At 52.7% G+C, this 27632-nt stretch overlaps 2 protein-coding genes across 5 annotated transcripts in view; one reads left to right on the forward strand and one right to left on the reverse strand.

Annotated features, from left to right (window-relative positions):
- Positions 1-1364: 1364 nt before the first annotated feature.
- On the reverse strand, positions 1365-15704 carry SCNN1G (sodium channel epithelial 1 subunit gamma). The gene is made up of 12 exons (XM_090024453.1): positions 15352-15704; positions 13992-14283; positions 13062-13255; positions 10951-11054; positions 10326-10489; positions 7407-7505; positions 6060-6177; positions 5516-5594; positions 5365-5422; positions 4714-4775; positions 4436-4511; positions 1365-3896 (listed from the first exon to the last, which is right to left on the reverse strand). Exons 1-12 carry the CDS (start codon positions 15666-15668, stop codon positions 3507-3509), a joined length of 1953 nt encoding a protein of 650 aa, XP_089880579.1. The 5' UTR covers positions 15669-15704; the 3' UTR covers positions 1365-3506.
- Positions 15705-20790: 5086 nt separating this feature from the next.
- Positions 20791-27632, forward strand: part of USP31 (ubiquitin specific peptidase 31) — a 68847-nt gene continuing 62005 nt past the window's right edge. For all 4 annotated transcript variants that reach the window (XR_016438751.1, XR_016438752.1, XR_016438753.1 and 1 more), the window contains exon 1: positions 20791-21506. Coding sequence is in view for 1 of the 4 variants with exons in the window: in XM_090024455.1 (XP_089880581.1) it covers positions 20883-21506 (624 nt within the window). In the remaining 3 variants the exon portion in view is untranslated. The remainder of the gene's footprint in view (positions 21507-27632) is intronic.

Raw genomic sequence — 27632 nt, forward strand, 5'->3', positions numbered from 1 at the left:
GTACAAGCAGCCTCAACTCTACTGAAGTCAGTGGTACTAGGTTGTCTTGCACCATGAGTAAATTGAGCCCTTCAGCCTCTCCCTGTGGGGAGAAATAAGCAAGACTTGGCCTTTTCCAGCCTCTCCAGCAGGTTCCCAGTTGCTGTCCCCGTGTGGCTGCCAAGCTGGGGCAGGTTGGCCGGGAGCAACGTTTTTGGAGTCCCTCTCTGTGCAGCGACTGCTGGTTTTGCACCAGCCGTCCTGCCTTATCCACGCAGCTGGAGTTCAGGCGAGGCCAGAACTGGCGAGTGTTGAAATCAGGATAAATTGATCTTAATTGTTCTTGCCCTGTGACTGCTGTTTGTAAACAGAAAGCTGGTCTCTGTTGTCACACCTGTCTGACCCTGGAGAGGCAGCACCAGGCAGGTGTTGCTGAGCAGACGCTCCTGTAGAAGGAAGCAGCAAACTGGGGAGGGAAGGAACGTCCTCTCTTAGAGATCTGCCAGGATTTTGGCTAATGGTGGAGCCGAGCTGCTGCAAGCCTCGACTATAAGCAGCACGGGCCAGGGACTGCACCAGGAGGGAGTGCAGCTTTCCTTGGCTGCACTGGCATCATGCATGGATGCACACAGGATAGATTCGGTGTAGCCGGCGTTTCTTCAAATACCATAGCACTTATTGATGAAGGCGTCCCCAAGAGGAAGATGTTGCCAGCACCGGCTGGGTGGAGGCGAGCGTACCCCTCGCAGCTGCCAGGTCGTACAGCACCACCCTGTTCTGTCAGCTGGCTGAGCCCCTGTATGGTAGCATTATACTGAGGCAAATTTGCTTTGGAGAAAGAAATGTTGGTTGCCAGCCTTCTCTTCCTCCTCAGGTGCCTTTCTTGCCCTGCTTCTGAAGCCAGGGTATGACTCCGGACATTGTGCCGGCAGCATCCCTCACCATGAGGATTTAAAACACTGAGCATGCTCCCAGAAAGGTGCTGTCCTACAGCAACAAGGACAACGACACGAGACCAGAGGAATCACGGCAGTGATTGCCGGTCCTCAAGCCCTGCCGTCCCATGGTCTTCCAGCAGAAATCCTGGAAGAGGCAGTGTGAAACACCTGGGAGCGGGGTGGCAAAACCCTGGACCGTGGCTGGGATGCAGGACGGTTGTCCCCAAGCCTGGCTGTGATGATACAACCCAACAGTGTCTTGACTGCAGAGTAAACGCGAGGTGCACGCATGCTTGTGGCTGCAAATATGGACTCGGAGCTGCAGCGAGATGCAAGTGTTACCATGGCCGGAGCCTAATGACCTGGTCCTGAGCAGTGCTTGTGGCAAACGGGCCTCACCTCTGCCTTGGGACGGTTGGCAAAAGAATAAGGCACAACACCCAGTGATTAAAAACAGCATATTCAAAAAATATATCTTTATTTCCGGTGTTTGTGCTGTTAAATATTCAGTTAAAATAAGATGCATTTTATTGCACACTCGGGCACATTGCTCTTTGATCTTCCTGTTTAATATACGTGATCACTGTATAAATGCAGACCGTCTCCAACAGCCAGTCCCACAAGCACAGGAAGTGCCCATCCTTGCCATCCGCACGGCCTGCCCTAATCGGCTACAGGAAGGCCATAGCAGGAGCTGGCTGGGAAGAGGGGACTGAGCTGTGGGACCGAGTGCACCCATCCTTACATACCATTCCTGTGCATGTGGCCTTGGGTCCAACACACGTAGGAGAGAACAAAGGGAGCTCCAGCCTTGCCGCCGGGCTCAGACCCGCTGTACTGCGGGCCACGGGGATTTTGCTGTTCCCTCCACACACTACAGAATTGGGATCTGGATGTTCCTGTTCATGTGCTTGAAGCAGGGAAATTTTATAACTGAAAGGTCTAAGCTCTCCTGGGAGAAAAGGTATGAGCAGTGACACTTATAGCAGCTGGTTTGAAATCCAGGGACTGTCTCAGTGGGCTGGAGGCCGAGAGGGTCTGGGCTATGGTGGTACTAGTGCATGGGGCAATCATACAATCATAGGAAATTGGGGTTGGAAGGCAGCTCAGGAGATCACATCTACTCCAATCCCCTGCCCCAGGCAGGACCAGCCCTGACTACATCATCCCAGCCAAGGCTTTGTCAAGCCAGGTCTTGAAAACCTCCAGGGATGGAGAGTCCACCACCTCTCTGGGTAACCCGTTCCAGTGCTTTACTGCCCTCCTAGTGAGAGAGCTTTTCCTAACATCCAACCTCAGCTTCCCTTTCTATAGCGTCAGCCCATTGCTCCTTGTCCTGCCATCTGCCCCCACTGCAAAGAGTCCAGCTCCATCCTCTTTGCAGCCCCCCTGCAGGAGTTGAAAGCTGCTATTCAATCCCCCTCAGTCTTCTTTTCTGCAAACTAAATCAGCCCATTTCCTTCGGCTTCTCCTCACCAGTCCTGTCCCCCAGCCCCACAACTGTTTTCATTGTTCTCCACTGACTCTCTCCAATGTGTCCACATCCTTTCTGTTGTGGGGGGGGCCACAGCTGGAATTTGGCAGCAGAGGATACTAGGATCAGTGCATCTTCTGTCTGCTCTTCCTGTCACACCTGGCTGCAGGGACGTCAGAGCAGCAGCTGTACTAACTGCTGGGGATGGGGAGGGGGGATTTGTTATCACTCTGCCATGGGGGAGGCGATTTCTTCTCCCTCCCAGCCCTGGCGATGCTCCACGCTCTGGGTGTTGGAACAGACCGCCCTAGCACTGGGGTGATATTTGAATGGTGGTCTCAGGCCAGGGGTCTTGGGCCATGACTGAAATGACTGTGAGAAGGGGGCTCCAAGGGTTCCCAGCACCTGCAAAGCTCAAATGAGATCCTGTCGGTACAGGAGCAGCTGGCCAAGCTGTGTGAAGACAGCCTCCCCTTGTAGAGACGAGACTCGTTGTTTTGCCTTCACTTTTGGACACTGGAAAGGACTGTTTTGGGACTGACTTCAGCTCCCTTACTCCAATGGGGTGATAACTTGCTCTGGGAGTGGTTCTTTTGGCTTTAAAGTTCTCCATCCTGGACCAGGAGCCACGCTGGCAGTAAGGCCTTGAGCGGAAGGGGATACAGCTTAACAACGCGTTTTCCTTTCCGCACGCACCATGTGGCATCTGGGTGGATTCCACTCTCCTCCCAACCCTCCCTCTCTCCCAGCAATGGACTCTGGCCTCCCCTAAGGCCTGGCCTGGCCTGTGCACCGGGATGCCAATGCGGAGCCCCGAGCAGTCACAGCATTAGTACCAGACGGGTGAATGATGTGCAGCTTGTCCACAATGTTTGTCATTGTCTTCGTAAAGACACGAGCTCTCTGCTGCTGGAGACGCCAGGCCTGCCATGCTCTCTGGCCAAGCCCTCATGCCTGGTGTTTGCTCAGGGATGCTTTTAACAGAAAGCTCCAAATCTCCAACTTAGAGTCCAAACACCATCCACCCCCAAGGGCAAACCCCCAGATGTATGCCCCTGGCTCCTGGGTCACATGTCCACTGTCTTTGGCACCAACACGAGGAGATCAATACTGCCTCAGCGGCTCTCGGTCTCTAGTGTGTCAGGCAGCTGTTCTGTAAATGCGGTGTCTAGCCGCAAAGTGCTGTAGTTGGGTGGGGGAGTCCTGGGCAAGTGATTTTCCTGGGGCAGCGGCAAGTGAAGGGCAGTGTTAAAGGTGGGCAAGTCCTCGTCGATGCACGCAGGGTTGTCATGGCCCTGCTTGCCTGGACCGGTCCCCTGGGCAGGCAACTGGCTCTGCTTGGCCTTTCGGGAATTCCACCATTTCTTTGTCTTCTGCCAGCGGCGCCGCATGATGATGGAGAGAGAGTCAATGAAGAAAACCTCAACAATCTCAATGACACACACCACAGAGCAGCTCATCCACAGGCCCAGCTGGCCCCCGAAGTTGGAAAGCAGAATGACAATCTAGAGTAGGAGGGAGCACAAGGTTATTTGGAGCTCACTGGGAACAGCAGCAGGGGTGGTCACGGGGTGCACAGCAGGCCGGACAACAAGGGCTGCCTGCCTGATGGGGAAGATTGATTGCTAAGGGAGGGCACAATGGCACGGGCCAGTCTCTATTTCCTCCCTACTCCACTCTTGCTCCAGAAATAGAACCCAGTATTTACATGGAAATGTCTCTTAAGCCTTGTTTTGGGGCAGCTGATAGCAGAGAGGTGCCCGTGTCAAGGAGGGCAAGGACTGAATGGAGTTTGGAGACTGTACAAGATGGTTCTGCCTCAGGCAACGGTTGGACTAGGTGACTTCTGGAGGTCCCTTCCAGCCCCACTGCTCTGTGGCTCTGACTGAACACCCTCACAAGCCTGGGGACGGCTGCCAGAGGGCAGGACGGTGGGCACACTGGAAGGCACCTCATGGGAACCCTCGTCCTGCCACCACCTGTGCCCAGCACATCTTGGGGCTTTGGAGCAGCTTTCACCAGTGCTGAACTGAATCGTACTTACATTGTTGGCAGGATTCTCAGAAATGAATCTCTTGTTCAGGTCTTTGTAAAACACCATCAGGTTTGCGAGGTCTGTCCTGAAAAGGGAGAGGAGGGAGCAGATCCAGGCGTTAGTAAAACTATAACATGAGACGCGCTGAAAAATTATTTAAATAACCAGTTGGACAAGTAGGGCCAGGCCAGTCCAAGAGAACTATTTTTCCAACTGCTGTCATTAGGGCTGCAGAGATTGTATCTGAGCTGGAGACACAGGCTAAGAACACCCAGGGAGAAACTTACTTCTTTAACATCTTATTGATTTTCTGCCCTTTGTCCCAAGAGAGAACCCGGAGCATCCAGTCCTGAGAAAATAAGAGCACAAAGCAGCAGCTGTGAGCACCGGAGTGGGGGCCCCATGGGCGAGAGCCCACCTCATGCCCGCTTCATTCAGATCTGGATTCCCAGCCGGACCAGAATGCCTGGTGCGAGGGGCGGCCAGGACCCAAGGGCAAGGTGGCAGTTCAGGCGGGCAGCTGTCTGGGTGGGAATATTGTCCTTGCCACTGGGCCCAGAGGCCTTGTGCGCTGCAGGCAGAAGCACTACAGGGCTGCTCTAAAGGTGTAAAGGTGCCTCACTTCAGAGGCTGCACCCCAGGGTTTACCTGGCACTGTGGGGGCTGCAAGGCTTCTTCCCTCCCCTTTCATTCTGACTTGCCATTCTCTCTGTGTAACCTGCCTCCCCACCATGCAAAATCTAGGCTCTTCCCACCATCCTGGAGGGGGCTGTGAACCCCTGGAGGATGTGGAATGGCAGCATTAGCAGCCTTGGCCGGAAGAGAGCGCGCCAGCCTGGCAGAGCTCTTGGGGTGTGAGGCACAAGACAACACTGGCCATGCTGGAAGCAGCCCCTATTACCCTCATGGCGTCACAGCTGAGCACAACTGGGGCTTACCTCCGAAGCGGTGGATGGCCACTGGGCTATGCTGGTGGTGAGCGCCCACTCCTTAAAGCTAGGAAGAGAAGAAGCATTGTGTGAGCCACAAGTTTGAATTCTTGCCCACGGAAAGTTTTATATTTCCTGCCTGGTTTGTGGTGGGACATACCTGCAGGCTTCTTTGCACTTCTGCTGACAGTCCAACTGCTCCTTCACAAACTTCTCATGCAACTTATAGTAGCAGTACACTGGAAAGAGAGCCCAGGGTCAGAGTCTCAGGAGGACACGAGGAAGACTGGCCATGGGGTGACTGCTAGGATGGGGCTTAGATTGAAGATCTACCTTGGCCTTACTACCTCAACTGTGTGACCTCCGCCAGGTCCCCTCAGAACCCCTTCGGGTCTCTGCTCCAATACTTTCCTTATACATCCAACCTCAAACTCAGGTGAGGCCTCTGAATGCTACTGTAATACCAATTATTAATAAGCACTTAGCGAGGTTCAGGGACAAGCTGGGCATGAGCTTCCAGGCTCAGCAATGAAAGGATAATCAGTGTAGCCTGTGTAAGTCTGAGGCAGTTTGCTGTTTCCTACTGCTCCATGGGCTTGTGTTGGGGGTCTGCTGAGATGGGATGTGCCTGTCAGGGGCATTTGCTGCCTGCAGCTGGGCTGGAAAGGAGCCTGTGTGGGTTGCTCATACTCTTAAGAACTTACTCCAACTGGGATGTTTCTTGTAGTTGCAGTACTCAGCCCCAGCAGGCAAGGGCTGGGCATACTGGGCACAGCCGCAGTGATCCACCATGGCCTTCTGGAAGCAGGAGTGAAGGCAAATCTGTAAGGGGGGAAAAAAACCCTACTGCTGAGTTTCCAGGAGTTGACAACCGAGCAACGAGGCCCCAAACCCTGTGTGCAACCCCCTTCCTGCTCCATGCACGCAAGGCTGGAGCTGTGGCAGCAGCAGGATCCAGACCCTGATTCTCTGTCCCCCCCTCAGCGTGTTGAGAATAACCGAGGGCAGAAATCCCATTGCACCGGCTGACTAGGCCCGCTGCTGGCTGAGTCTAAAACAATGACACAGGGGAAGTTGCTCCTTGAGCAGCAGAGAAAAGCTGGGCCAGAAATAAAGACACTTTCTCTTGTTGCAGGGAGCCTTGGTGTTACCTTTATTTCCTCCCCTGCCTTCAAAGTCTTCTGCACGCGTCCTCAGCCACCCAACCTCGAGCTGCCCTGTGTTGGAGTCTGAGAGCCAGGCAGCAAGGGTGCGGAGGTCAGCAGAAAATGTCAGCAGATTCTGCTCATTTCTGCTGATGCCTGTTTAGCAAATGGCATTTTCCGGGACTAGCAGACTCGCTGCTCTGTTTTATGGGCGTTGCTGACTACAGCACATCAAATTTTCTGTAAGTAGGCACCGAGCTTCCCACTGTGCGCAGGGATCCATGCTGTAGTGAACTAATCCTACTGGGAGCCCAGGGGCCGTCTCTCTGACCCTGTCTGTCCCCCCATCACAGGAGGCTGCATTGTTAATAGTCATTAAAATGAAAATTAGCCCCTTGGCTCTGGATTTACAAGCAGCAGATAATACAAGCGCAATTGGAATTATAGCCCTTGTGGTGGAGAATGACTGGCACCCTTGAGGAGGAACCAATTAAAGAAGCTATGCAAAATTAATGGAAAATTAAATCAGCAAGCATCCTGCTAGTCAGACACTGATTAGATGGTATCAGTTATTTCTGCAGTCCTACAGGTCATAGTTTCTGGCTTCAAGGGCTAATAAGCTGCAACATTTGCTCAGCTGGGATTCGCTAGTCCAGCAGTCCCAGAAAAGTGCCTGATGAGTTCATTCTTTCTTTATCTGACAAAAATCCCCAAGGCAACTTCAACCTTCACCTGCTTGGGAATAGTCCTGACTTACAAGTACTCTCATACATGACAGCAATGATCCAAGACACTTTATCCTACGCTAAAGCCATTGCAGGTCTTGGGGTATCACGGTAGAGTGCTGCAGAGCTGTTTATACATGTCACGCCCAAATATTTGACAAATCAAATGTAACAGCCTTACCTGGAGAGAGTAGGTCTTGTTGTAGAGGTTTTCCACATTTATATCTGCGCCAGTCTCTGTGCAGTCGCTGTATGGTTCACTGAGCTTGCGAGACTGCGTCTGAAACCCAGAGAAGAGCAGGTGTTGATTTGAGAGAGCACAAATGAGCTGAAGGACAGAGACCACCGAGTACCACTTTGCTGATACCCAGGGATTGACGTTCAAACTGTAACAAGTATGGGGCAGGTCTGAGCTGTGATTTGCCTTTCATTGCTTCACTGAAATATTCTGGGGCCTCTTAATAACTTGCCAAAATGGGTAAGGCTGCAGCTGTCCATTCCCCCCACACCTGTAGAGATGGGTGTTACAGATGTGTGAGGGTGGATGGTGACACACTGTAGTGTCAGAGGTGAGGCTTTTCTTTGTTTAACTTTGCTGGTGAAGATGCCAGTGAGCCTGGTACCTGGGCACTGCAAAGGATTATGGCTGGACTTACTGACACAGCAGTGATTGGGCAAAACCCACGTAACCAAATTATGGGACCAGTGAGATGCTGCATCTTCCTTCTGCTTCCTACGTCTGTACAACTAGCTGTGCTTACCACAGAAGCTGCCTATTTAGAAACCTGGCAGGCATAATCCCCAAGTTATGGAAGAGGGGCATAGCTTCTGTAATGTCCTCAGGCACACTCTGAAATCCAGGCCTCTCATGGTCAGTGCTGGGCTCTTCAGGGAGGTCCTTGATATGGCAGTGGATTTTTAATAGACACGTGTCATTTTTATAGGGAACTCTGCGCACCTGTACCAACGGGATGTACCCTTCTGGATTACAGGCCACGCTCCTAATGCAGTTATGGCACTGAGTCCGTGTCTAGGTCAGAAACATTGACAAAGCTGCTTGTGTGCAACACCTGGACAGTACTGGTCATTGACTTTAAACAGGTCTCGTCTTGGTGATGGAGTGTGCAAGCCCCCCCATCACCAAGACAGTGATTTATTTCTGTGCACCAACAGAAATGCACATGCATCTGCTGTGTGTCTAGAAACTCACACTTCCATGTGAGAGATCATTCCTGGTCTGGTACCACCCCATCTGTCCCCTCATTGGCATGGGTGCAATGCACAGCTCTTAGCTGCACTCTACTTTGCAGGTGCAGAGTGATCAGGGGGTTCTGGAGACCCCATGGCTATGCATGAAGCAGTCCTAATCTGGCAATCACAAATCTCTCCTGGAAGCCTTTAGAAATAACCAGCTTAGATGTTTCTTTCTCTTGGTACCCCTTGTATAGATGTGTCACTTTTGGCACTGACCCTCCTGATGCATCAGTTTGCAATCAGGCCACCTGTGGGTGCCAAACTACTTTAGTCTTACCTGACAAATGTGATTCCCCCTAATGCTTTCTACTGCGTGAGATGATCTTTTTTTTGGGTGCCACGAGGTTAATCACCTAAATATTCAGAATGTTTTTGCATCTATTTTCTATCAGTTACTGGGAAGAATCTCAGGCTTGCATGGCCTCAGTTTTTTCTGTCTGGATGACCATTGTTTTTTTGCTGAATGTCATGTCCGGACTAGGGGCTGCTGATGCCAACAGATGCCCAGCACTAGCTTTGGGGAATGCCAGGTGAACAATGCCTTTCAGTGATAACTAGCTGTCCTGGTAGAGCTTTACTAGTGATTTGTACAGATGGGAGGTCTTATCTGGTAGGCAGCAAACAGGGCTGTGGACTCAAGGCTGCGTTTGGAGAGAGATAAGCCAGAGAACTTGTAATGTAGACTGTGTTGGGCAGGGGTATGACTGGCTGTGCTGGCAGAAGAGGACTCCTGCTCCCCCCAGGGAAGTGGTATGAGAAGAGGGGGAGCAGAGCTACATCTGTCTCAGGGGCCCCAGCCAGCCTGTAATGCAGACAAGCCCTGAGCATCTACAGATCTAAACACTCTGCTGCTGATGGCCCAAGCTTGGCTCCACCCTAAAATCCACTAGCTTCATTGAATCCTCCTCCTCTGAAAGGCAACATAAACATGGCTTTCTCCTGCTTTTTTAAAGTTGATAGCTGGTGCCTGGGCTCTCCAAACAGCTGGCTGATAGCACATTTGAAACAGTCAGCCTGACTCCTGCTGTCCTTTCTAATGCAGGGAGCTTTGGGATGTGGCACACCCAGCCACGCCTAAAGAGCAGTTTAGCTGGTGTTTCTGATACAGCCACCCTAACAATCCTGACTTCACTGCCCATCCAGGTGCTGGAAAAGCTTGTATTACTCAACTTTGTCATCCCAGCAACTCAGCAGAAACCCCTTGGGTCACAAGGCTTGGTTTGCACTTCTGGCACCTTCTAGCACTGCATTGATGCCCCCCACCCTGGCTAAATGCTCATGTTGGTGCAAAGGCAGCACCCAGGAGGGTCTTCACGGCCAGGAGAGTGAGACAATGAGCAAGCGCAGGACCCGTCTACCCCACCAAAGCAGCCATGCATGGCTTCTGCTGTTTGGACCTGGCTATAATACAGTCTGACACATCTGCTCTGGCTAGCTCAAACCTGCCTCAGCCACAGCTGTGTCTGTACTGTGCTACAGCAAAGGGTGTGTGCTACTGTCTGATGGGGGCTAGATTTTTTGCGATAGAAAACCAAGTCCTTAAGCAATCCATGGGGGTGGTGCACAAAGAACCCTGGTTGGTGTGGGACTCCTTAAGGGCTGGCTGTCCAACCATCCTCTGTGTGAACAATAAGGCAGGGTCCAGAAAACTGCCAGTGCGTATAAATGCTGGTTATTACCCTCTGGCCTCGAGGAGTGTCAGATCTCCAGACCCAGGGTGTAAATGCACGTCTCTACCTCTGTGCTGACACTAGCGGCTATGCCACATTCATTTTGGCCTGTCTCTCGCACATGGCATTGGTATCTGAAAGCTGTATTCCCGGGGAGCAAGACTGTAGTCACTCACAAAATGCATCCCTATGGAGGTGGCAGTTGCTGTCTCGATCTCTGTGCCGATATCTTCAATGAAGGGATATTCGTTTTGGTCATGGATGATGATCTTGGCCCCAGTTGATGTCACCAAGAAGGGATTGTAGTCTACTTCCTCTATATAAAGGACAACCTGTAATCCTGCAGAACAGAGCAATGGCATACTTAGTCTAGGATATCGTGATCTCTATGATCCTATAAGCTAGAGCTCTTTCTCCATGGATGAGGCAGGGAGAGCAGCACAGTCACTAAGTACAATTGTTAAGATACCAGTTGGGTGTATTAATGCCAGGCCAAGCACAGCTGCAGTTATTACTGGCTTTTGACGGCATCCAGCATGTGTAACAACAGTACCAGTCGAGGTGGTTACTCAATACCCATTAAAAGTTATATAACAGGGAGGAATGATTTCAGATGGAACATGCTGGTGATGCAATGATGCCACCTCTTTATTCTTTGGCAGTAGCCTGGAGAAGAACTTGTTTGAACCCGGCCAGTCAGGTTACACATCTAATGCCCATGTCGGCTGCCCTCCCCCCCCACAACCAGAATGATCAACATTTCACTGAACAACCTGCCTTCTACTACCATGGTTCCCTTACCGTACTCGCTGCCTCCTGTGGAGGTGCTCAGGATCGTCCCATTTTCTCCACTGTTGAAGGTGTAACAGTTGCCGTGCAGCGGGTGATAGAACGGAGTGAAGTTTCTGAAAGAGACCAGAGATGCCGTTCATGCTGTGTTCTGCAATCTAACTGCCTGTGGCAATGCAAATGTCTTGCTCTTTCTCCAGCTTGAGCATCTAAACTCTGGTGATGATGGAGAGCAAGCAGGGCTAGACCATGGGTTGTTTTCCCCCCTGGAAAATCTGGTTTTGTCATCTTGACCCTATGTGTAAATGTGGCCTGGACTCAATAAATTGTTTCAGCTGAGTTGTGTTGTTTTCCACCCCTCCGTCCCCCCTGGGCTAGATTTAAAAAAGGAGTTGGTTGAGCCAGGGCCGCTGCTTATCTTGTATCCAGTGGTCGGGGCTTCCGCATGGGATATGGGAGACCTGGGTTCAATTCCACCCTCTGTTTGCAGGGCTTGACTCTGTTACTTCGCCCCTGCCAGGGGAATCCCACAACACCAAGTTACAGGGTATTTCTGAGGGAGTAAGTCTCCCTCAGTTCCTCTGCTGGAGACAGTTTCACTTTGTAGAAAATACTATAATGTTCATTGAGCTAGCAGCACAGGGTGAGAGTGACTGTCTAGCCTGGTGGCTCATGCTCTCACCTGGCAGGTGGGATGTATAGGTTCCAGTCTATCAAATATTTAAGTATTTTTATACAAAGTGAAACAGCATCAACGGGAGGTGTTAAAAGCAAACCCTTTCCTTGAACATGGTGTTTTGTGGCAGCTGGGGTACTTCCCTGGGAGAGGGGTGTTGCTCATTCAAGGCAGAGGAGGGACTGGAATCCCAGCCTGGGCTGGCTCTGGTAAAAGGAGGGCAGTGGCAGCAGCACACTGAGTGATGACTAAGCCTGGGGCTCAGGTTCTTTTGCTTTGTTTTGGGGAAGAGAAAGCAAAGTGATCGTGCTCCTACTGCCAAGAGAAATCCCAGCATTTACACTTCAGTTTTGATTTAAACTGAAACTTTTTTTCTTAATGGTTTGGTTACTGAAGTGGAAAATCAAGTGTTTGTACAGCCCTAACAGCAAGTGCTTAATGGCTTTTGGAACTGGCATGACCCAACTTCTGATATGAAGGGCAAGCCACACCATCTTGTAAAAGGGGGTGTGCTGGAGTACCTGTGTCTACACTAAGGGAGTCTGTTGGCACAATTACATGTTGTGAGAGTACAAGGAGGTGTGACCCCAGACACAGCTCCCTTGACACAAGTCTGGAGCATAAACCTGGCTTAACTGTCTTAACAAATGGTGGCCCTGCCTAGGTGGGGAGTCTGGTCAATAAAGACTAATCAACGGACAGTTCAGAGTTGAAGTGCACGGACCCCTCCATGTGGCTGCTCTCATTTGGAAGTCAAAGTGGCTGCCTCCCTGTAGCCCAGACACCATGAGCATCCGATGTGCTTCAAGGCCACTTTGACTTCCAGATGAGAGTGCCTGTATGGGGGACCACACACATCCACTTGACATCACTAGAAAATCCTTTTTATATCTCCTGCAGCTACAAGCTGTAAGGTGAGATCCTGGTTTCCTGAAGTCAATGGGCATCTTGCCATTGTCTTCAGCCCTCACTTCACCTTAACAGCATGCTTACCTGAACCAATTCAGCACTGTTAAAAAGCACAGCAAGGTCAAACTAACATCACATCATTAAACTAATGTTCGTTATTCAGACTGAAAGAAGATTGAAGTCTGTAGTTTCTCATTCTCTCTCTGCACTGTTTCCATTATATTTTTTTTAAATTCTAGCTTGGAAAAGGGGTCACTTCTTCTTTGCCTCTGTTTGGTTGCCAGGGCAGGCAGTTTCATTCCCAGCTTGCAGGCATGGTGTAATTCTGCACGGAAAGCATTACTGCAGATTTCTAGCGCAATTAGAGTCGTGAGGACATTTCTATATGAAACCTACACTTCCAGCAAATTAAACACTGGACTGGGTATGTCCTGTGGGCTTTGAACTTGGCAAATAGCAAATAACAAACATGTAATTCCTCCACGATTTAGTGTTAGAAACGAGCAGCTAGACTGGCAAGTAATTTTTGTGGACGCACCTTGTGTCACAAGATAGGCCATCAAAGAAACATGTCAGGAGAAGGTCATCAGCCGAATAGCCCATATTCACCTTCCTCTCCAGGGGAATTTGTGCCATGATGTTCATATAATGCAGTTTGTACCATTCTTGAATAGCGTTGACACCAGAACTGAATGTGTAAACTGCACAGTCGCTGCTGTTGTTTGGGTCACACTAATAATTAGAAAAGGGAAAATGAGTGTCAGGCAGGGAACATTTGGTGTATCGTATTGAAGCATTTGCAGTGTGGTTATTGCTCTATAATACTCCTCAAACAGGACATTTTTAGTGGCAGCAAAGAGATGAACAGAGCAGTATGGAGTGTGTAAGCCCAGGAAGAGAGGTTGCTCTTCCAAAAGGTACAGGGTGGTAGCCTTCAGGTAAGAGGGCTCTGTGCATCCTACAGGAAACCATTCCAGAAAGGTATGAGGAAGCAAAGTAGCCCGCTTGAGGGTAAGTAACAAGTAACTTTTCTTTGGAGGATGCACTCCAGAAACTCCGTATGTTTAGCCCTGCAGAAGCACAACCAGTTGCCTGGTGGAGCTGATGCAGGGGGTCTAGGAGGTGACCGTTTTGTGCTCCGGGGAGAAGGTAATGGGTGGCAGTAACAAGGAAGCAACCAAGGCTAGATTTCAGATGGTGTTTTCTCCCCGTTGGTTGCAGTAGGGAGTGGAACCTGGCAAAATGGAAATGCTCAAGGAAAGGCCAGAAGGATGTGTGCTCACTTTAAATTGCACCCCATGTCAGGGACTGGACGATGGACTGGGAGATGCCCTGAAGGTTCCCTTTATGTCTCTCTGAAACCATGCTTCACTCCCACTCGAATGCTGCACTCATCAGCTGGTCAAACAACACCTGCGAACTTTGGCTCTAGCACACGCCCACCCCACTCAGCAACGCGCCCACTCACCAGCTGAAAGCCGATCATGTTTTGTGGATCCCCAGTATTTGTAGACCCTTTGTGGAAGACGTTAGACTCAATTTTCCGCTTGTGCCCGCTGTGAAGGTCTGTGGCTTCTTTCCGAATGAGGTCCTCGAACCTGAGCAGCGGGACTTTCTCAAGGTATTGATACTCTGTCACGTTCCGGTCCTCTGCATCCCGGCGGACCTTGGGTTTGCCTTCTGAAAACCCGTATAAAGACTCCAGTGCAATTCTGGTCTCTTTGTCTAGCTCGGACAGGTACTCTTTTATCACACTGTACCTGCATTGGGGAAAGGGGACAGGAAATAATGTTTGCAGTGCTCTTCCAGCATCATCTCCTGTTCCAGTTCTCAATGCTGTTTTCTGTCCGCTGTTCAGCACGGGGACAGCCAGCTATTCCTCCCTCCCCTGCCTAGACAGACTGAGCACTGACACAGTACTTGGCCTACCGCTGGGAAATGTTATCAGTGGAATTCTTGGAACTGGCATAGGGAGTATCAGGATCACGGTGGGATCACAGAGCAAAATTGTGAACAGAGCTAGGCTGAGCTGTAGAGGAAGTTGTTGTAAAATCTGGACTCTAAAGGCATTGTCATGGAGCTGGAGGAGCAGCAGCAAATAGTGCGGGTTTTACATTTATTGCTAAAGCGAAGACTAGAGAGATGAGTAAGATGGGTAGGAAATGGCAAAGGGATTCGGCTTGGAAAAACATCCAGCAGCTGGCGGCAGGGAGCAGGGTAGACAACAGTCTGAGTTGCAAAATCATCAGTAGGCAAAAGAGCTGCATCTCAGCTGGAGCGGCCGAGGGAGATGAGGAACGGGAGAGAGAACAGCGAAGGAGAAGCAAGAGGACCGTGCGGGTGAGCAGCAGGGGAACGCGACAGCCCCTCTGAGATGGCGAGCCTGGGGTCTTGCCCCAGTAGCCTGCTCCTGGGAAGAGGGAGCTGGGGGGAAAAGGCAGAGAAATGACCAGGCGAGGGATGTGCAGGTGTAGAAAGATAAAATCCATCCGGCTCGCCCCAGCGCGGGACAGATGAAGCACCGGATTACAGGTGGAGAAGTCAGAGCAGCAGCGGAGGGTCCCTCTGCCTGAGGAAGGGTGTTTGTGCCCGAAAGCTTGCAAAGAACTTTTCCTCTGCCTATTGTCGGCCTAATGAAAGAGGTCCCATGTACTGGAAAAGCCTGGCCCGCCTAACAACGACACCACGTCTGCCCAGAGAGCCTGGCCCGGTTGCAAGCGAGGCGGAGAGGCGGAGGACGGCCGTTCTCCCGCCCGCTGGGGTGGTCTCCCGGACGCGAAGACAGGCGCGGCAAGGGGCTGCGTGCCGCGCCGGGCAGACGCACTCACTTGTAGGGGTTGGTGTTGCAGATGGTGACGGCGGGGAAGCGCAGGCTCTGGAAGCGCACGGTGACGGCCACGGAGGCGCTGTAGTAGCCCAGCACCAGCTCGGCGCACTGCCACAGGATGAGCGCCACGGCGCTGAGCGTCAGCGCGATCCAGAGCAGGCGGCGCAGGCGGCCGCGCGACACCACGATGCGGCGGCAGCCGTGCGTGTTGGTGTTCAGGCAGTACCAGCGCATCAGCTCGCCCAGCGTGGGCGCCTGCGGGCCCCGCACCGGCAGCGTCTTCTTGATCTTGGCCTTGATCTTGCGTCCCGCGGCCATGGCGGGCGCGCGGTGCGGTGCGGGGCGCGCAGTGCGAGCCCGGCGCTCCGGCCGCCGCACCTGCCCCGGGCCGCCCGCCCCGCCCCCGGCCCCGGCCCCGGCCCGCCCCGCCCCCGGCCCCGGCCCCGCAGCGCCGCCTGCTGCCGCCGCTCCCCGCGGGCCCGGCCTCCGAGGATGGAGACTCCTCCGGGCACCCACCCAGCTCGTCTCTGCGGGGCGGACAAAGCCTTGGCTCGGCCGATGTCGTTGGAGCGGGCCCTGGACTAGATGCGACCTCCTGGGCTCCCTTCAGCCCTCCTTTTCCAGGAGGTTTTCCTCATGTCCAGCCAAACCTCCCTTGCTGCCGCCTGAGCCGTCGCTCCACCGAGACCAGCCCAGCTCCGTCCTCTGTGCGCGCCCCGGCAGGGAGGTGGAGGCTGCTCTTCAATCCCCCTCCGTCTCCTCTTCTCCAGACTCAACCCGCCCAGCCTCCCCTTGCTGTTGTGCCTGTGGTCCCATCTCGTAGGGTGCAGGCATAGATTTCGAGTATGTGAGGCATAGATTTTTTGTGGCATGTTTTATTGGACCGGCTGCCTAGCTGGGAGAGCCACCGGACAAGCTTTTGGGCATCGGGTTTTCCAGCAGCCTGACGAAGCGCACTTGACGCCTGCTGGTCCACTCAGAGATCACAGCTACTTGGGCTATCCGCGCCTGTCCTCCTTCAGCCCACTTTGCCAGCAAAGCACGGCTGCCCTGGAGCTCCAGCTGCCCATGGCTGCTCTGCTTGCTGCCCCAGGTACCTGCAGGCTGCTGGCAGACCACCAGCCAGGAACCATCCCACGTGGGTCTTTGACAGAGAGGTCCTTAGCCATGTGAGGCTCAAGTCAAGCAGAAGGCAGGGTAGATTTTCACCTTACAGACTATCTAAATGGTATATATATATATATGGCACAAGCTTTCCTGAGCTGGAGCTCACTTCACCAGGTGCACAAAAAGCAGTGCTATGTCTATACCAGTGTGTCGAATTTAGGTGATCTATAAGGTGCAAATCTACCTGGCTTTCTACATGGGTTTCTGTCACGCATGAGTGCCTGAAGAGAAACAAGTGAGCAGCAAGATTGATAGACATTAGCCCAGTCATGAGGAAATGGGCTTGCTGTGGAAAAGGATGCTTTTTCGTTTGCCTTGACAGTCTGACTACTCCCAGCTGACATAGTCAGTGGAGTTTCCCTGTGTGCTATCAGCGTGGGGCTTGGTTAATAGCAGTGGTTGTATCATTTGAGGAAAAAAACATGCCCTGCCTATAATGAACAGTCATCGTCTTTTTTGCTATCCTCTCCCACACTCTGCAGCCAGCACTGCGTCCCAGGGAGTGTCTGATCTGTACGAAGTTCTGGGTCACTTCCAGCTCATGGACTCAGCAACCTTGCATCACTGAGCTCCAGAGCTAGAAACAACTTCATGTCTAGAATTTCAGGGTTTTCCACTGGTGCTGCCAATGGGGAGAGGCTCTTCCCAGGGTGTGAAGTCGGCTGTATCTGGAAGTCTTCCATTACCACGCTGACAGGGTGTGAGATGACCCTTGAGGTGTCTGCAGGCTCCACTACCAGCGGAGGGTCAGTATGCTGAGCCACGTGGTGCCAAAACGACAATTGTTCAGGTATCGATGGACTCTAGTGGGCAATCAGCCTCACGTCGATGCATGACATGCAGTTCCTGCACACAGAAGAGAAGCGCTCCCCAGCTTTGCTTGTTTTAGGTTTGGACGCTGGTCACCATCGCCCTGGCACGTGAGCACCCCTTACTTTAAGGTTGGGGCTGGTAAACTCCTCTGTAGGCTTCATGCAGCCTTTGCTTTCCCTTCCCTGAGTTGTATGGGGCAGAGAGAAGGCTGTTTGTGAACATCCCAGATTCATTACTTGCCTTCTGAACCCCACTCTGAGATTCCCCGCTTTTGGGGGGATGAAGGTGAACCCCTCTGTTATCATGCATTACTTCAGTGACAGATTCAGTGGGCTGACTTATGCCACCTTGAGTCCTGCATAGTACAGTACCTACGACTGGGTGTATGAATCAGCATACAAAAATTAAACCACCGTGTTATTCCACGTTGCTGCACAAGAATAGAACACATAACAGATGTCGGTAAGACTTAGGGGAAGAAAACACCGGTGAACGAAATGTGACGTCTGTGGTAATGCTCACCAACCTGTTAGGTCTCGAGGCTGCAGCCAGCAGTGTGCAAACACACAGAACAGTCCAAATCCCACGACATCCCTGGAAATGAAAACAGAGCAAGGGAACTCCTGTGGTCGATGGACAAACCACACAAAAGCCCATGTTTATACTGGCCATGTCCTGTGTGATCTGTTAGGCCCAGGGTTTTCACCCCGTGGTCTGCAGACCCATCTATGTTTAAAGGGTTTGCAAAACATGACTATGATTAATTAAAAGTATGTGAATACCCACAGTTACAATTCAAAGGGGTCCGCACCTCCATTCAAATTTTTTTAGGGGTCTGCAAATGAAAAAAGGTTGAAAACCAGCGTGCTAGGCCTTCCAAGCTGTCAGCGTGGTCCTTTCTGATATTTCTTGGACCTGCCTGTTAGAACTCAGATCTACCTCTTCTGAAGGACAAGGGCTAAGGGCACACTTTCCCTAGCATGTCCTAATGCAGAGACAAACTTTACTGAGTAGGACTGTCTCATAAAATATGTTTGGAGAGAGTCTAGCCCAGTGGGGTCCCAATCCTGACTGCAGCCTCCTCTGAAACCTGCGCTAAGGAGAGTTGTTAACAGATGGCTGAGCTGTTCTGAATCCAGCCAGGAGAGGGCAATGGCACATGCAGGCATGGGGCATCACAGCACCACCAAACTTCACAGGGCACTGACTTACGGGAAGCCACAGAAATCCAGACGTGGGTGTGCTGTGGTAAAATCACTGGGACAAAACCTGTCAACAAACCAAAGTACCTTGAGGTATGAAAGTCACGATGCGTCAGGCATGTACAAACCACTGCCGTGGTGAAGTGAAACCTGTCTGCAAACCACCAGATCCGGAAGGCTGAACTGCCTCCAAAGGGGGGTGCGTGTGTTGTGTAGCGCTACATTACTTCACATACTTGACATTGATATACAAGTAACACTTGATCTTAGCCAAAAGGCGAAGAAGTGGTGCAAGATGATACCCAGTATACAGGGCTCTGACCTGTGCAGTTGGTCCATACTGGGCTGCATTGCCAGCCCACTGGGTGGGAATGTAACCATGCAACCAAAGACCCATTTACCTGTTTGTTTAAACATGTTGGTGCCTCCTTTGAGTGACCCTGGCCCTGTGGCACAGCTCTGGAGCAGTCCTAGGTTGTTTTATTACTTTTTTCTAGACCTCTGGCCCCCAGCATGTTTTCAACCCGCTCCAATGAAAATGTGACTTATTATTCCAAATATCATGCCTGTTGCCTTCTTATCTTGGTTTGATTGCTTGTCTTCACCTTTACCTCCTGTTTGGACTGTACATTCACAGGGCCAGAGCTTCTTTTCTATTAGATGTTTATACAACATGGGGTGCAATGGGGTAAGATCAGGGCCGCGAGTCCTGGGACAGTACAAGTGCTGGTGAAGGGTCAGCTCATAACACGGGAACAGGGCTATGGTGAGCAGACTTAGGACGTCATTACAGCAGCGGTGAGCGTGCTGCGCCCAGTCTTCGGTGGAGCTCTCAGCCCAGCTCCCTGCTTAATAAACAAACTCAGGGGGCCCTGCTCTGGAGCTGCTGCCAAAAGCAAATACCTGAATGTGGAGAGAAGCCAGGCATGGGACTGGCAGATCGTGAAGCCAAAGAAAATATGTAGGAATCTACCGGCAAGGCAGGCCTGGAAAAGTTAGAGTGCGTGTCAGAGAAACGCATCAATGACAAAGATTAATGCCGGAGGAACGAATGCAAGCGTGTGACCATGAATGTTCTCCCAGGCCGTGGTGACTGATCCCACCATCCCAGCGCGTGGGATCCAAGTGATGGCACCCGAAACACATGCGCCCGGGGACTGGCGTTGTCCTTTCATTTTGATATTTGCGTTGCAGGGGTCGCAGGCCAGGGCCCCCTTGCACTGGGCTCTGCCAAGAGCTGATGTGGCTTCGTGCGTTAGGAGAAGGGCTGTTGCCTGGCTGGCGTTTCTCGACTGAACTTCGGGCCGTCGACACGCGACGAATCAACAGCTCTGGCAGGTCATGATATCTGTGGCCTCCCCAGGAGAGATGCCGACCCGGGGCGGTCGTGCAGACGGGGCAGGGAAGTGACAGCAGCGAGAGCAGGCGGTAACGCAGGGAGCGCAGGCGGCTGCTGGCGGTCGTTGTGTCCACGCGCGGCGGCAGGGAGGACAGGCGGTACGGCACCACCGTCGCTGGCAGACAGGCAGAGGGCAGGCCGTCACCACAGCTGGCGGCACTCGGTGGTTCTTTGTCTCCCGAACTCGGCACAGACCACACGTTTGTTCCAGAGTCGCACGCAAGCGATGGCTCTTCCTGTTGCTGCAGCAAGGTCCTCCTTTGTGCGGCTCTCGCCAAGGAGGCGGCAAACCAGCACGCCCGCCAGTCTGCGCTTCGCCGCACTCGCGTTGTGGCTGCTGGTGCTGGCAATGGGCACAGGCCCCGGCAGGCAGTGATGCGGGACAGGTGACAGGCCACTTGGTGGCAACGAACGCTGAGGCAGTTGGTGACAGGCCGTGACTGTTGGGGGCAATGGGCGTGGGTGACAGGTGGTGGCAGGCCATTGCAGTCAGTGCCAGGCCGTGGCAGTTGGTGGCAGTTGGCGCAGATGCCAGGCCACAGCAGTCGGTGCTGGGCCGTGACTGTTGGGGGCAATGGGCACGTGTGACGGGCTGCAGCAGTCGGTGACGGGGGACAGGTGACAGGCCACGGCACTTGGCGGCACCGAGCACAGGGGACAGGCTGTCGGGGGCAGCGGGCGCCGGTGGGCGCCAGGCCCGCGCCCCGCAGGCCGGGCGGACAGGCCACAGGGAGCCCCGCCCGGCCCGGCTGCCAGCATCCAAGATGGCGGGGGCCGGCGAGGCTGCCCGCACTCAAGAGGGCGGGCGCGGCGTCGGGGGCGGCACGTGACAGCGGCGGCCCGCCCCTGCCGGCCGAGCTCAATGGAGGCCGGGTGAAGCCGCCGCTGCCGTGCCGGGCCGGGCCGGGCCGGGCCGCGCCGCGCCGGGGATGTGCATCGCGCCGCGCCGCCATGTCGCGGGTGAGCGGCCCCGGGCCGGGCGCGGCCAAGGAGAAGCGCTCGTTCAGCAAGAAGCTGTTCCGGGGCCGCGCCGGGGCGGGCTCGGGCTCGGGCTCAGGCTCAGGCTCGGGGTCGGGGTCGGGCTCGCCCCGCGCGCTCGGCAGCTTCATGAGCCGCGTGCTGAAGACGCTGTCCACGCTGTCGCACCTGAGCACGGAGCCCGAGGCGGCGCGGCCGCCCGCTGCCGCCGCCGCCGCGCCCTCCCCCGCCGCGCCCCGCCCGGTCCCGCCGCCCGCGTCCGGCGGCCTGCCCGCCTGCTTCCCGCCGCGCAGCCCCGAGCCGCCGGCCGCCGAGCCCGTGCCCGGCGTGGCGGGGCTGCGCAACCACGGCAACACGTGCTTCATGAACGCCGTGCTGCAGTGCCTCAGCAACACCGAGCTCTTCGCCGAGTTCCTGGCGCTCGAGCAGTACCGCGGCCGGCCCGGCGCCGAGCCCCCGCCGCCGCCGCCGCCGCCGCCGCCGCCGCCGCCCCCTGACAACGGGCTGCCGCCCGCCGAGGTCACGGAGCAGCTGGCGCAGCTGGTGCGCGCGCTCTGGACGCTGCAGTACACCCCGCAGCACAGCCGCGACTTCAAGGTGAGTCTTCACGCCTTGCCCCGCCGAGCCAGGCTGCCGGCTGCCGGAGGATGCCGCGGGTGCCTCGTCCTCCTCTGCTTTTCCACCGCACCCGACACCAGCAGGTGGCTGTGGCATCACCCGCCTGGTAAGGGGGGGCACATGCCCCCAGCGCCCAGTCAGTGACTGGGGGGCTCCCTCCGCAGCCGATCACATCAGCTGGGACGTGACGGCAGCGCTTCGTCCAGCGCTCCCGCTCCCCAGCTGGTGCACGCGGGGGGGCACCAGCGCCTAAGCAGGGAGCACGGCCTCTCCGGGGGTGCGTGTGCACCCCCTGCGCTCCCTACATGTTGCCACTAGCACCTTGCTTTACAACCGGTGCCTGATGCGGAGCAGGCGGGGATCCATTTCCGAGCACGTTGTGTGTTTTGGCCGATGTTTTATTGTCCCCGCTTCTGAACAGCAGGCAGTTGTGGGGGGAGAGCAGCAAGCACCAGGTGGGCATTGTCAGCTTTTCGGGTGAACAAAAACTGCAGGTAAACCTGACTGCGCATACAGGAACCCCTGGTTTCTTGCCCGGAGAGCTGTTTGTTAACCCGGCTGTACCCCGAACTCATATTGTTGCAATGGTTTGCTTTCTAGGATTAGACTAATTTCCTTCAATTTGGAGGCCAGTCTCCTGTCCTGGTTTTTTTTTTCACATAAATCTGTGAAACACTTAGGGCCTAGCGATGCTTGTGTCAGACCAGGGACTAAGTTTGGTGAATGTCCCGCATATCCAATTCTCATCTTAAACTTTATTCTGAAGTTTCGTGGCGGGGGATTCCAGAGCTCTTGCCACATCTTGAACATATTAAACACCGGTCCCCCTAAACATTGCTGAGCGCTAGCAGTGCCGCCTCGCAGCTGGGAGCTGAAGAGGACACATCAGCCCTGTCTTGTTGGCGAGGCTGAGCAGCAAGTCCTGTTCGGTGTGCTGTGTAAACAGTGCTCTTCCTCGAGTAGCCTTCTGTAATCAGCTTTGCTTTTGCCTGAGGCAACGCTTTTTCTCTGGCTCTTTGGTTTCAAAATGTGCAAACAGTCCTGACTGTTCTTCGCCTCGTGGCTGGATCACCAGCTTTAATGCTAGTTGGATGCTTCCGAGGACCACCAAGTGGTCTCCCTGCCATCCACATGCAGCACAGCTATCACCGATGCTGTAACATAGCCAGAGCACCGCACAAAGGCAGGCCAGGTTTCCTGGCTGCCCTGTCCTGTGTGACAGAAGTCCGTGTTTTTGTGGTGTAATCCCTTGTAGTTTCTGTGGGACCTGATGCTGGTTATTCAGTAGACACAGCTGACCGGCATAGATAGTCCTGTCCTTCTGGAGATGCAGGTTTTATGCCAGGCCTCTTGGAGTTCAGTCTTTGTGGTGCCAACCACCTCAAAATGTTCTCCTGCTTTTCCAAAAATCGATCTTAAATTCTGTATCTTTGCCACCTCCGTGTTCACTTTGCTGCCTTATGCCTACCTTGGTGTTTCCTGCCTGTTTCAAGTGTACTCTTCAGTCCTTTCTATAAACTGTTGCATATATCCTTAGCAAAACTCAGTGCATTTACCCCAGAAGTGGCACAAGTCTGTGGCGGGTAGAATAAAACGCTGAACTCCTTGGGGTGAGAGGCATTAGAGTAAGGATACTCATACTTCATAAGAGTATCCTTGGCTTGACTTGGCTTCTCTTCCAGCATAGCGAGTTTGTTTAAGGTACTACTTTATTATAATGCCTCTCTGGAGTACCCAAATTCTTGGCTAGCGTGGAGGATTCAAGAGGTACAGTGGAACTGTAACCTCCAGGACTTTGCTGTTGAGCAAGCTACAGAGAGGATTCACAGGGTCATCACAAGACTGGTTCGCTGTGTGGGGTATCTGAGCTCAGTGTGGTTCCTGGTATTTTTGTTGCCTTTATCACAGGTATGGCAGTGCAGTCAGTGGAGGCCACTGGCTGTCCTGCTCCGTTCTTGTTCTTAACAGTTAAGCCATGTCAGATGGCAGGGATGGGTATTCTTCTCTGCTGTATTTCTATACTGAAAGTAGCAGCAACCTGTTCCACACTGCCTGCTCAGATGTATCCTTGAGGCAATGCAGTTTGGACTTCCCAGTCTTTTAGGCTGAGCCTGTGGTCCACTCTTGTCCCTGTGCCGCTCCTGTGTTTCCATACAGTAAATCCACTGATGCCAGTCCGTTGTAGCCATCTGCTCTTCCTGTGTTCTCGTTTGGAGAGGCCTTGGTTGTTTCTGCTTAGAGCTGGCCCCTATCAAGTTCTGTTGCCTCTTCAAACCACGGATGCATGGCGGGGCCGATCGCTTGTCTGTTGCAATGTGCTTAGCTGCTGTGTAGATGTGCACAAGTGAATAGACACTAGCTTTCAGCACTAAGTTCCCTTCTAGCCAGAGCACTGGAGGAACAACCCCTTTGACCAGCAGCGGCAATGAAAGCAGGTGTGGAAGCACTGGGGAAATGACCACCTTACTACGAATGCCTGCGCTATGCCACGTGCTTCCCAAAGAGAGGAGGAGGGATGGCAGGCCATCCCTGTGGAGCCTGTGGTGTAGAAGACTGTCTCTGAAGTCCCTGTTGCATTTGCTGCTATCAGATTGTAAGAAGAATGTATTTGGAAGTTCAGAAATGACTTTAGAGCAGCTTAGCAGCAGAGAAGTAAGCAGAGGTGCTCAGATACAGCAGTGAAAAGAGAGAAGGGGACACAAACACCTACACAGAAAAGGCTCCTGCTCTTGAAAGATTTTTAGAACATTTTATTCTCTGCTCCCTGTCACTTCTCACACCCTAGAATTCCTTTCTAGACCTTCACTTAGACGTGAGAGCTGCATCTATCACGAGTTCCCTCGGGCCTGCTGGAGAGCCTCAGAAGCAGCTTGCAGCAAGGCATCCTGCCAAAGTAGATCCCTTTCACATCTGCAAAGGATGGGTGGGCTTGAGACAAAGTTACTGCATGCCAAGTACTCAGCTGCTCCTTTGCAAGGGACCAACCCCTATTCGAGTGGGTTAAATACCTTCAGAAGTGTTGAGCTCTGCAGACCTGCTTTTAAATCCAGTGTTAAGTAGCGTTGTGTCTGCTAGCTGACAGGTTTTCACATGCCTTTAAAGGTGTAAGCAAACTCACTTAGGTATGGTTGCAGGTGCTGTCAAGTACAGGAAAAGGAAGGATTGGGTTTTCAATTTTAAGAAAACAAAATAAAAATAAACCCAGAACTGATGATGGCTGTGTCTGGTAACAGGGCAGAATCTTCTCTAGCTTTTGCCTTTAGTCTCTATAAACAGTTTGAATAAAGGCCAAGAGCTTCTGGACAAGAGCAGCATATCCCCCAACCTGACAGGAGCTTGTGCAGATGTCTTGGATGCTCTGAAAGCTCTTTAGCCTGTAGTGTGGTACAGAGATTCATGGCACCTCTTTGTGGCTTGGGATGGATTGCTGCTGATCCCATGTTTCAGCAGAGGCAAGATGTTGACATGTCCCTCCGTCTGAGCCGTGACTTACAGGGGCCTTGAGTGGGGCAGGTCCCCAGACTCTTTATCTCTGTCACAGTTGCGGGATTACTTCTTTCTCTGTGGTAGCCTGGGAGTAACTATTCCACCTATGGTCCATGAATCTTAACATTTGTTTTTTCCTTTTCCCCCCACCCCTCAAAAACAGGAAAAAATAAATTAAAACAAAGGGGTTGTGTGGCATGCCTCTTAGCAGCTGCAGGGGTTGTGTGGGCCTGTACTAGGTAACCTGCAGGGAGAACGGAAAGGAATATTTACATAGAGAGCAATCGGTGTCCACTCCCTGGTGGAAACTGCCTGGAACCTCCTGACCCTGGCATCTCCCAGGATCTCTCCTCATTCTCTTGGGAGTGGTGATCCAAGACCTTGGGTCCAGGTCCTGTCTGCAGAGTGCAAGGTTTCCTGTATACCCAGCCCTCTACGGGAAGTGCTTATCCTTGTAGCAGAGGTATCGTGTCCCTGCAGACCATTGTGAGTAGCTTTGCAGGTGGAGTCTGCAGCCATTCCTGGCCTGGTGAGGGATGGATCTGTTGCAGGGAGAGGAGGTCTTTGGAGGGAGTGCCGTCTGTTGGAAGAGAACTGCCTTATACCTTTTTTACATAGCTTGTCAGCACTGACCTGGTTGTTGGGATGCTGACTGTGCGAATGCATTGGTTTGATGTGATGGGGGGGCAGGAAAGGAAAAGGCTCCCAGGGGTGCAGGGTCAAGCTAAAATGCTGCCTGACAGTTAGGCCAATGCAGGTTACCATCTGGAGATGGTAAGCTGTGATGTAAGCTAGACTTTGTTTTAACATCCTTTTTCTGAGTGGGTGGCTCCTTCAGTTGAATGATACTCCACAGAGCACTCTCTAGTCTCTGTACATGGCTGGTAACAGGCCCCTGGAAGGAAGAGTCATGGGTGCCCAAGACAAGCCTGCCTTTGGAGTAATTGCAGTCAGTATGTGGGGTCTGTAGCCAGGGCTGATCTGTGTGGGAGAAGGAAAGCTGTGAGGCCTGACCCTTAGGGTTGAACTTGAAAAGAGCAGATGGGATAGAGGTGCAGCTATAGTCCTGTAGTCAAAACCGTCTCCTTTCGGATGACGCTGTCTCCAAGCAGATAGATGCTAGCCCACTAGCTGATTCAAAGTCTTGGTCTGCATTTAGGACTGTAGCTTAGCCATGCCTAACTTAGTTTCACCATAATTGGATGCTGTACTGAATATGTGATTGACAGAACCCAACCTCTTTGTCGCTGCTCCTTTGCTCCTGAGGTTGTTATAAAAATCAGCCGGATGGCAGCTCTTGCTTGCATCAGAAATATTGATGTTTGCATTTGTCTGTACAGCAATCTTTTGCCATTGGTTTTGGGAGCACAGCGATATGCAAGGTTGAGGAAGCTCCGAGGGGGGCCTGGAAAAAGTGGGGTGGACGAGGTGAGGCATGTCCTTTCTCCACTTCTCGTGGCTCCTGTGCTCATGTTGAATGTAACAGCCGGCTGATTGTGACTGCTTAGCACTTTTTCTGCCCAGGGAGAGCTGCTGCTGGCATAACAGTGCCAATCTTGCAGCCTAAGAGTCCTTTTCCCTCTCTGTGATGATATGGTTGTGCCAACAAGCATCTATTGAACAAGCAGGAGCTGGGCCTGAGACTTGTTTTTCACAGGAGACTCACCGTTTCTCTCGCTCGGCATGGCTTTTGGGCTCTGTGACGGTTTACCTAGAATAATCTCTGCCATAAAGATATAGCCTGAGATCTTCAAAGCTGCTTAAGGGATCTGGGTCTCTGACTTTCATTAACATTAATGAGAAAAGCACTTTGGAAATCCCATCTGCGCTTTCTCCTAACTCCTTTGACTGGCCTTCCTTGGGGTTTTGTTCTTCTGTCTGATTGGGTTTCTCCTGGGAGCAATCTTAATTTGTCCCTGTTTTCTTTTCTTAATCACTAATGCTATCTGCCCATCAGTGTCAGGTTATAGTAGGCAGGCTGTAAAATGTCATTCGTGGGCTCGCTCTGTCGCCGTGATGCTCTGTGTACTGTGTGCTGCAGACTGCCTTACTTTTATAAACTCGCACAAAAGATGGAAAGTCCCATGTTTGTTTTTGTAAGTTCAGTCACTTGCTGTTGATGGTAGGGTTGGATCTGAACCCAGAATGGACCAGTGCCAGGACCGCTGTAAATCTGATTGCTGTGTTGGAATGACAGCGATGTTCCTGTCTTGCCGGTGGATAGAAAGGTTAGGGTTTCCAGAGGTGCGGCTCTGGGGGCACTTCTTTGAGAAGCAGCTTGGTAAGTTTTCTGTGGGGGATTTGAATCGCACGCATGGGGCATGGCTTTTTGCTCTGCAGAGCCATGGGCGCGGGAAGACGGATTCCAAGAAGTTTTGTCTGCCTGCGGGATTTCTGGCGTGTGCATCACTGAGGAACCAGATGACAAGTTTGGCTTGGACTTACTAAAGGCCTAAGCAAGTATTTAAGATTTGGTTTAAATTCCTGAGCACTTGTTTGGTATAAGGTTTGCCCCCTCTGCTTCTTGGAGATGTAGAACACACCTCCCACAGGCCAATGTTGACTCTCAGTGGTTTTTCGTGAGTATCTCCATTTCTAGAAAGGTAGAGCATCTAAAAC

This window comes from Crocodylus siamensis, chromosome 12, assembly GCF_052110815.1.
Source record: "Crocodylus siamensis isolate JL-2025a chromosome 12, ASM5211081v1, whole genome shotgun sequence".
NCBI classification, from domain to species: domain Eukaryota; kingdom Metazoa; phylum Chordata; order Crocodylia; family Crocodylidae; genus Crocodylus; species Crocodylus siamensis.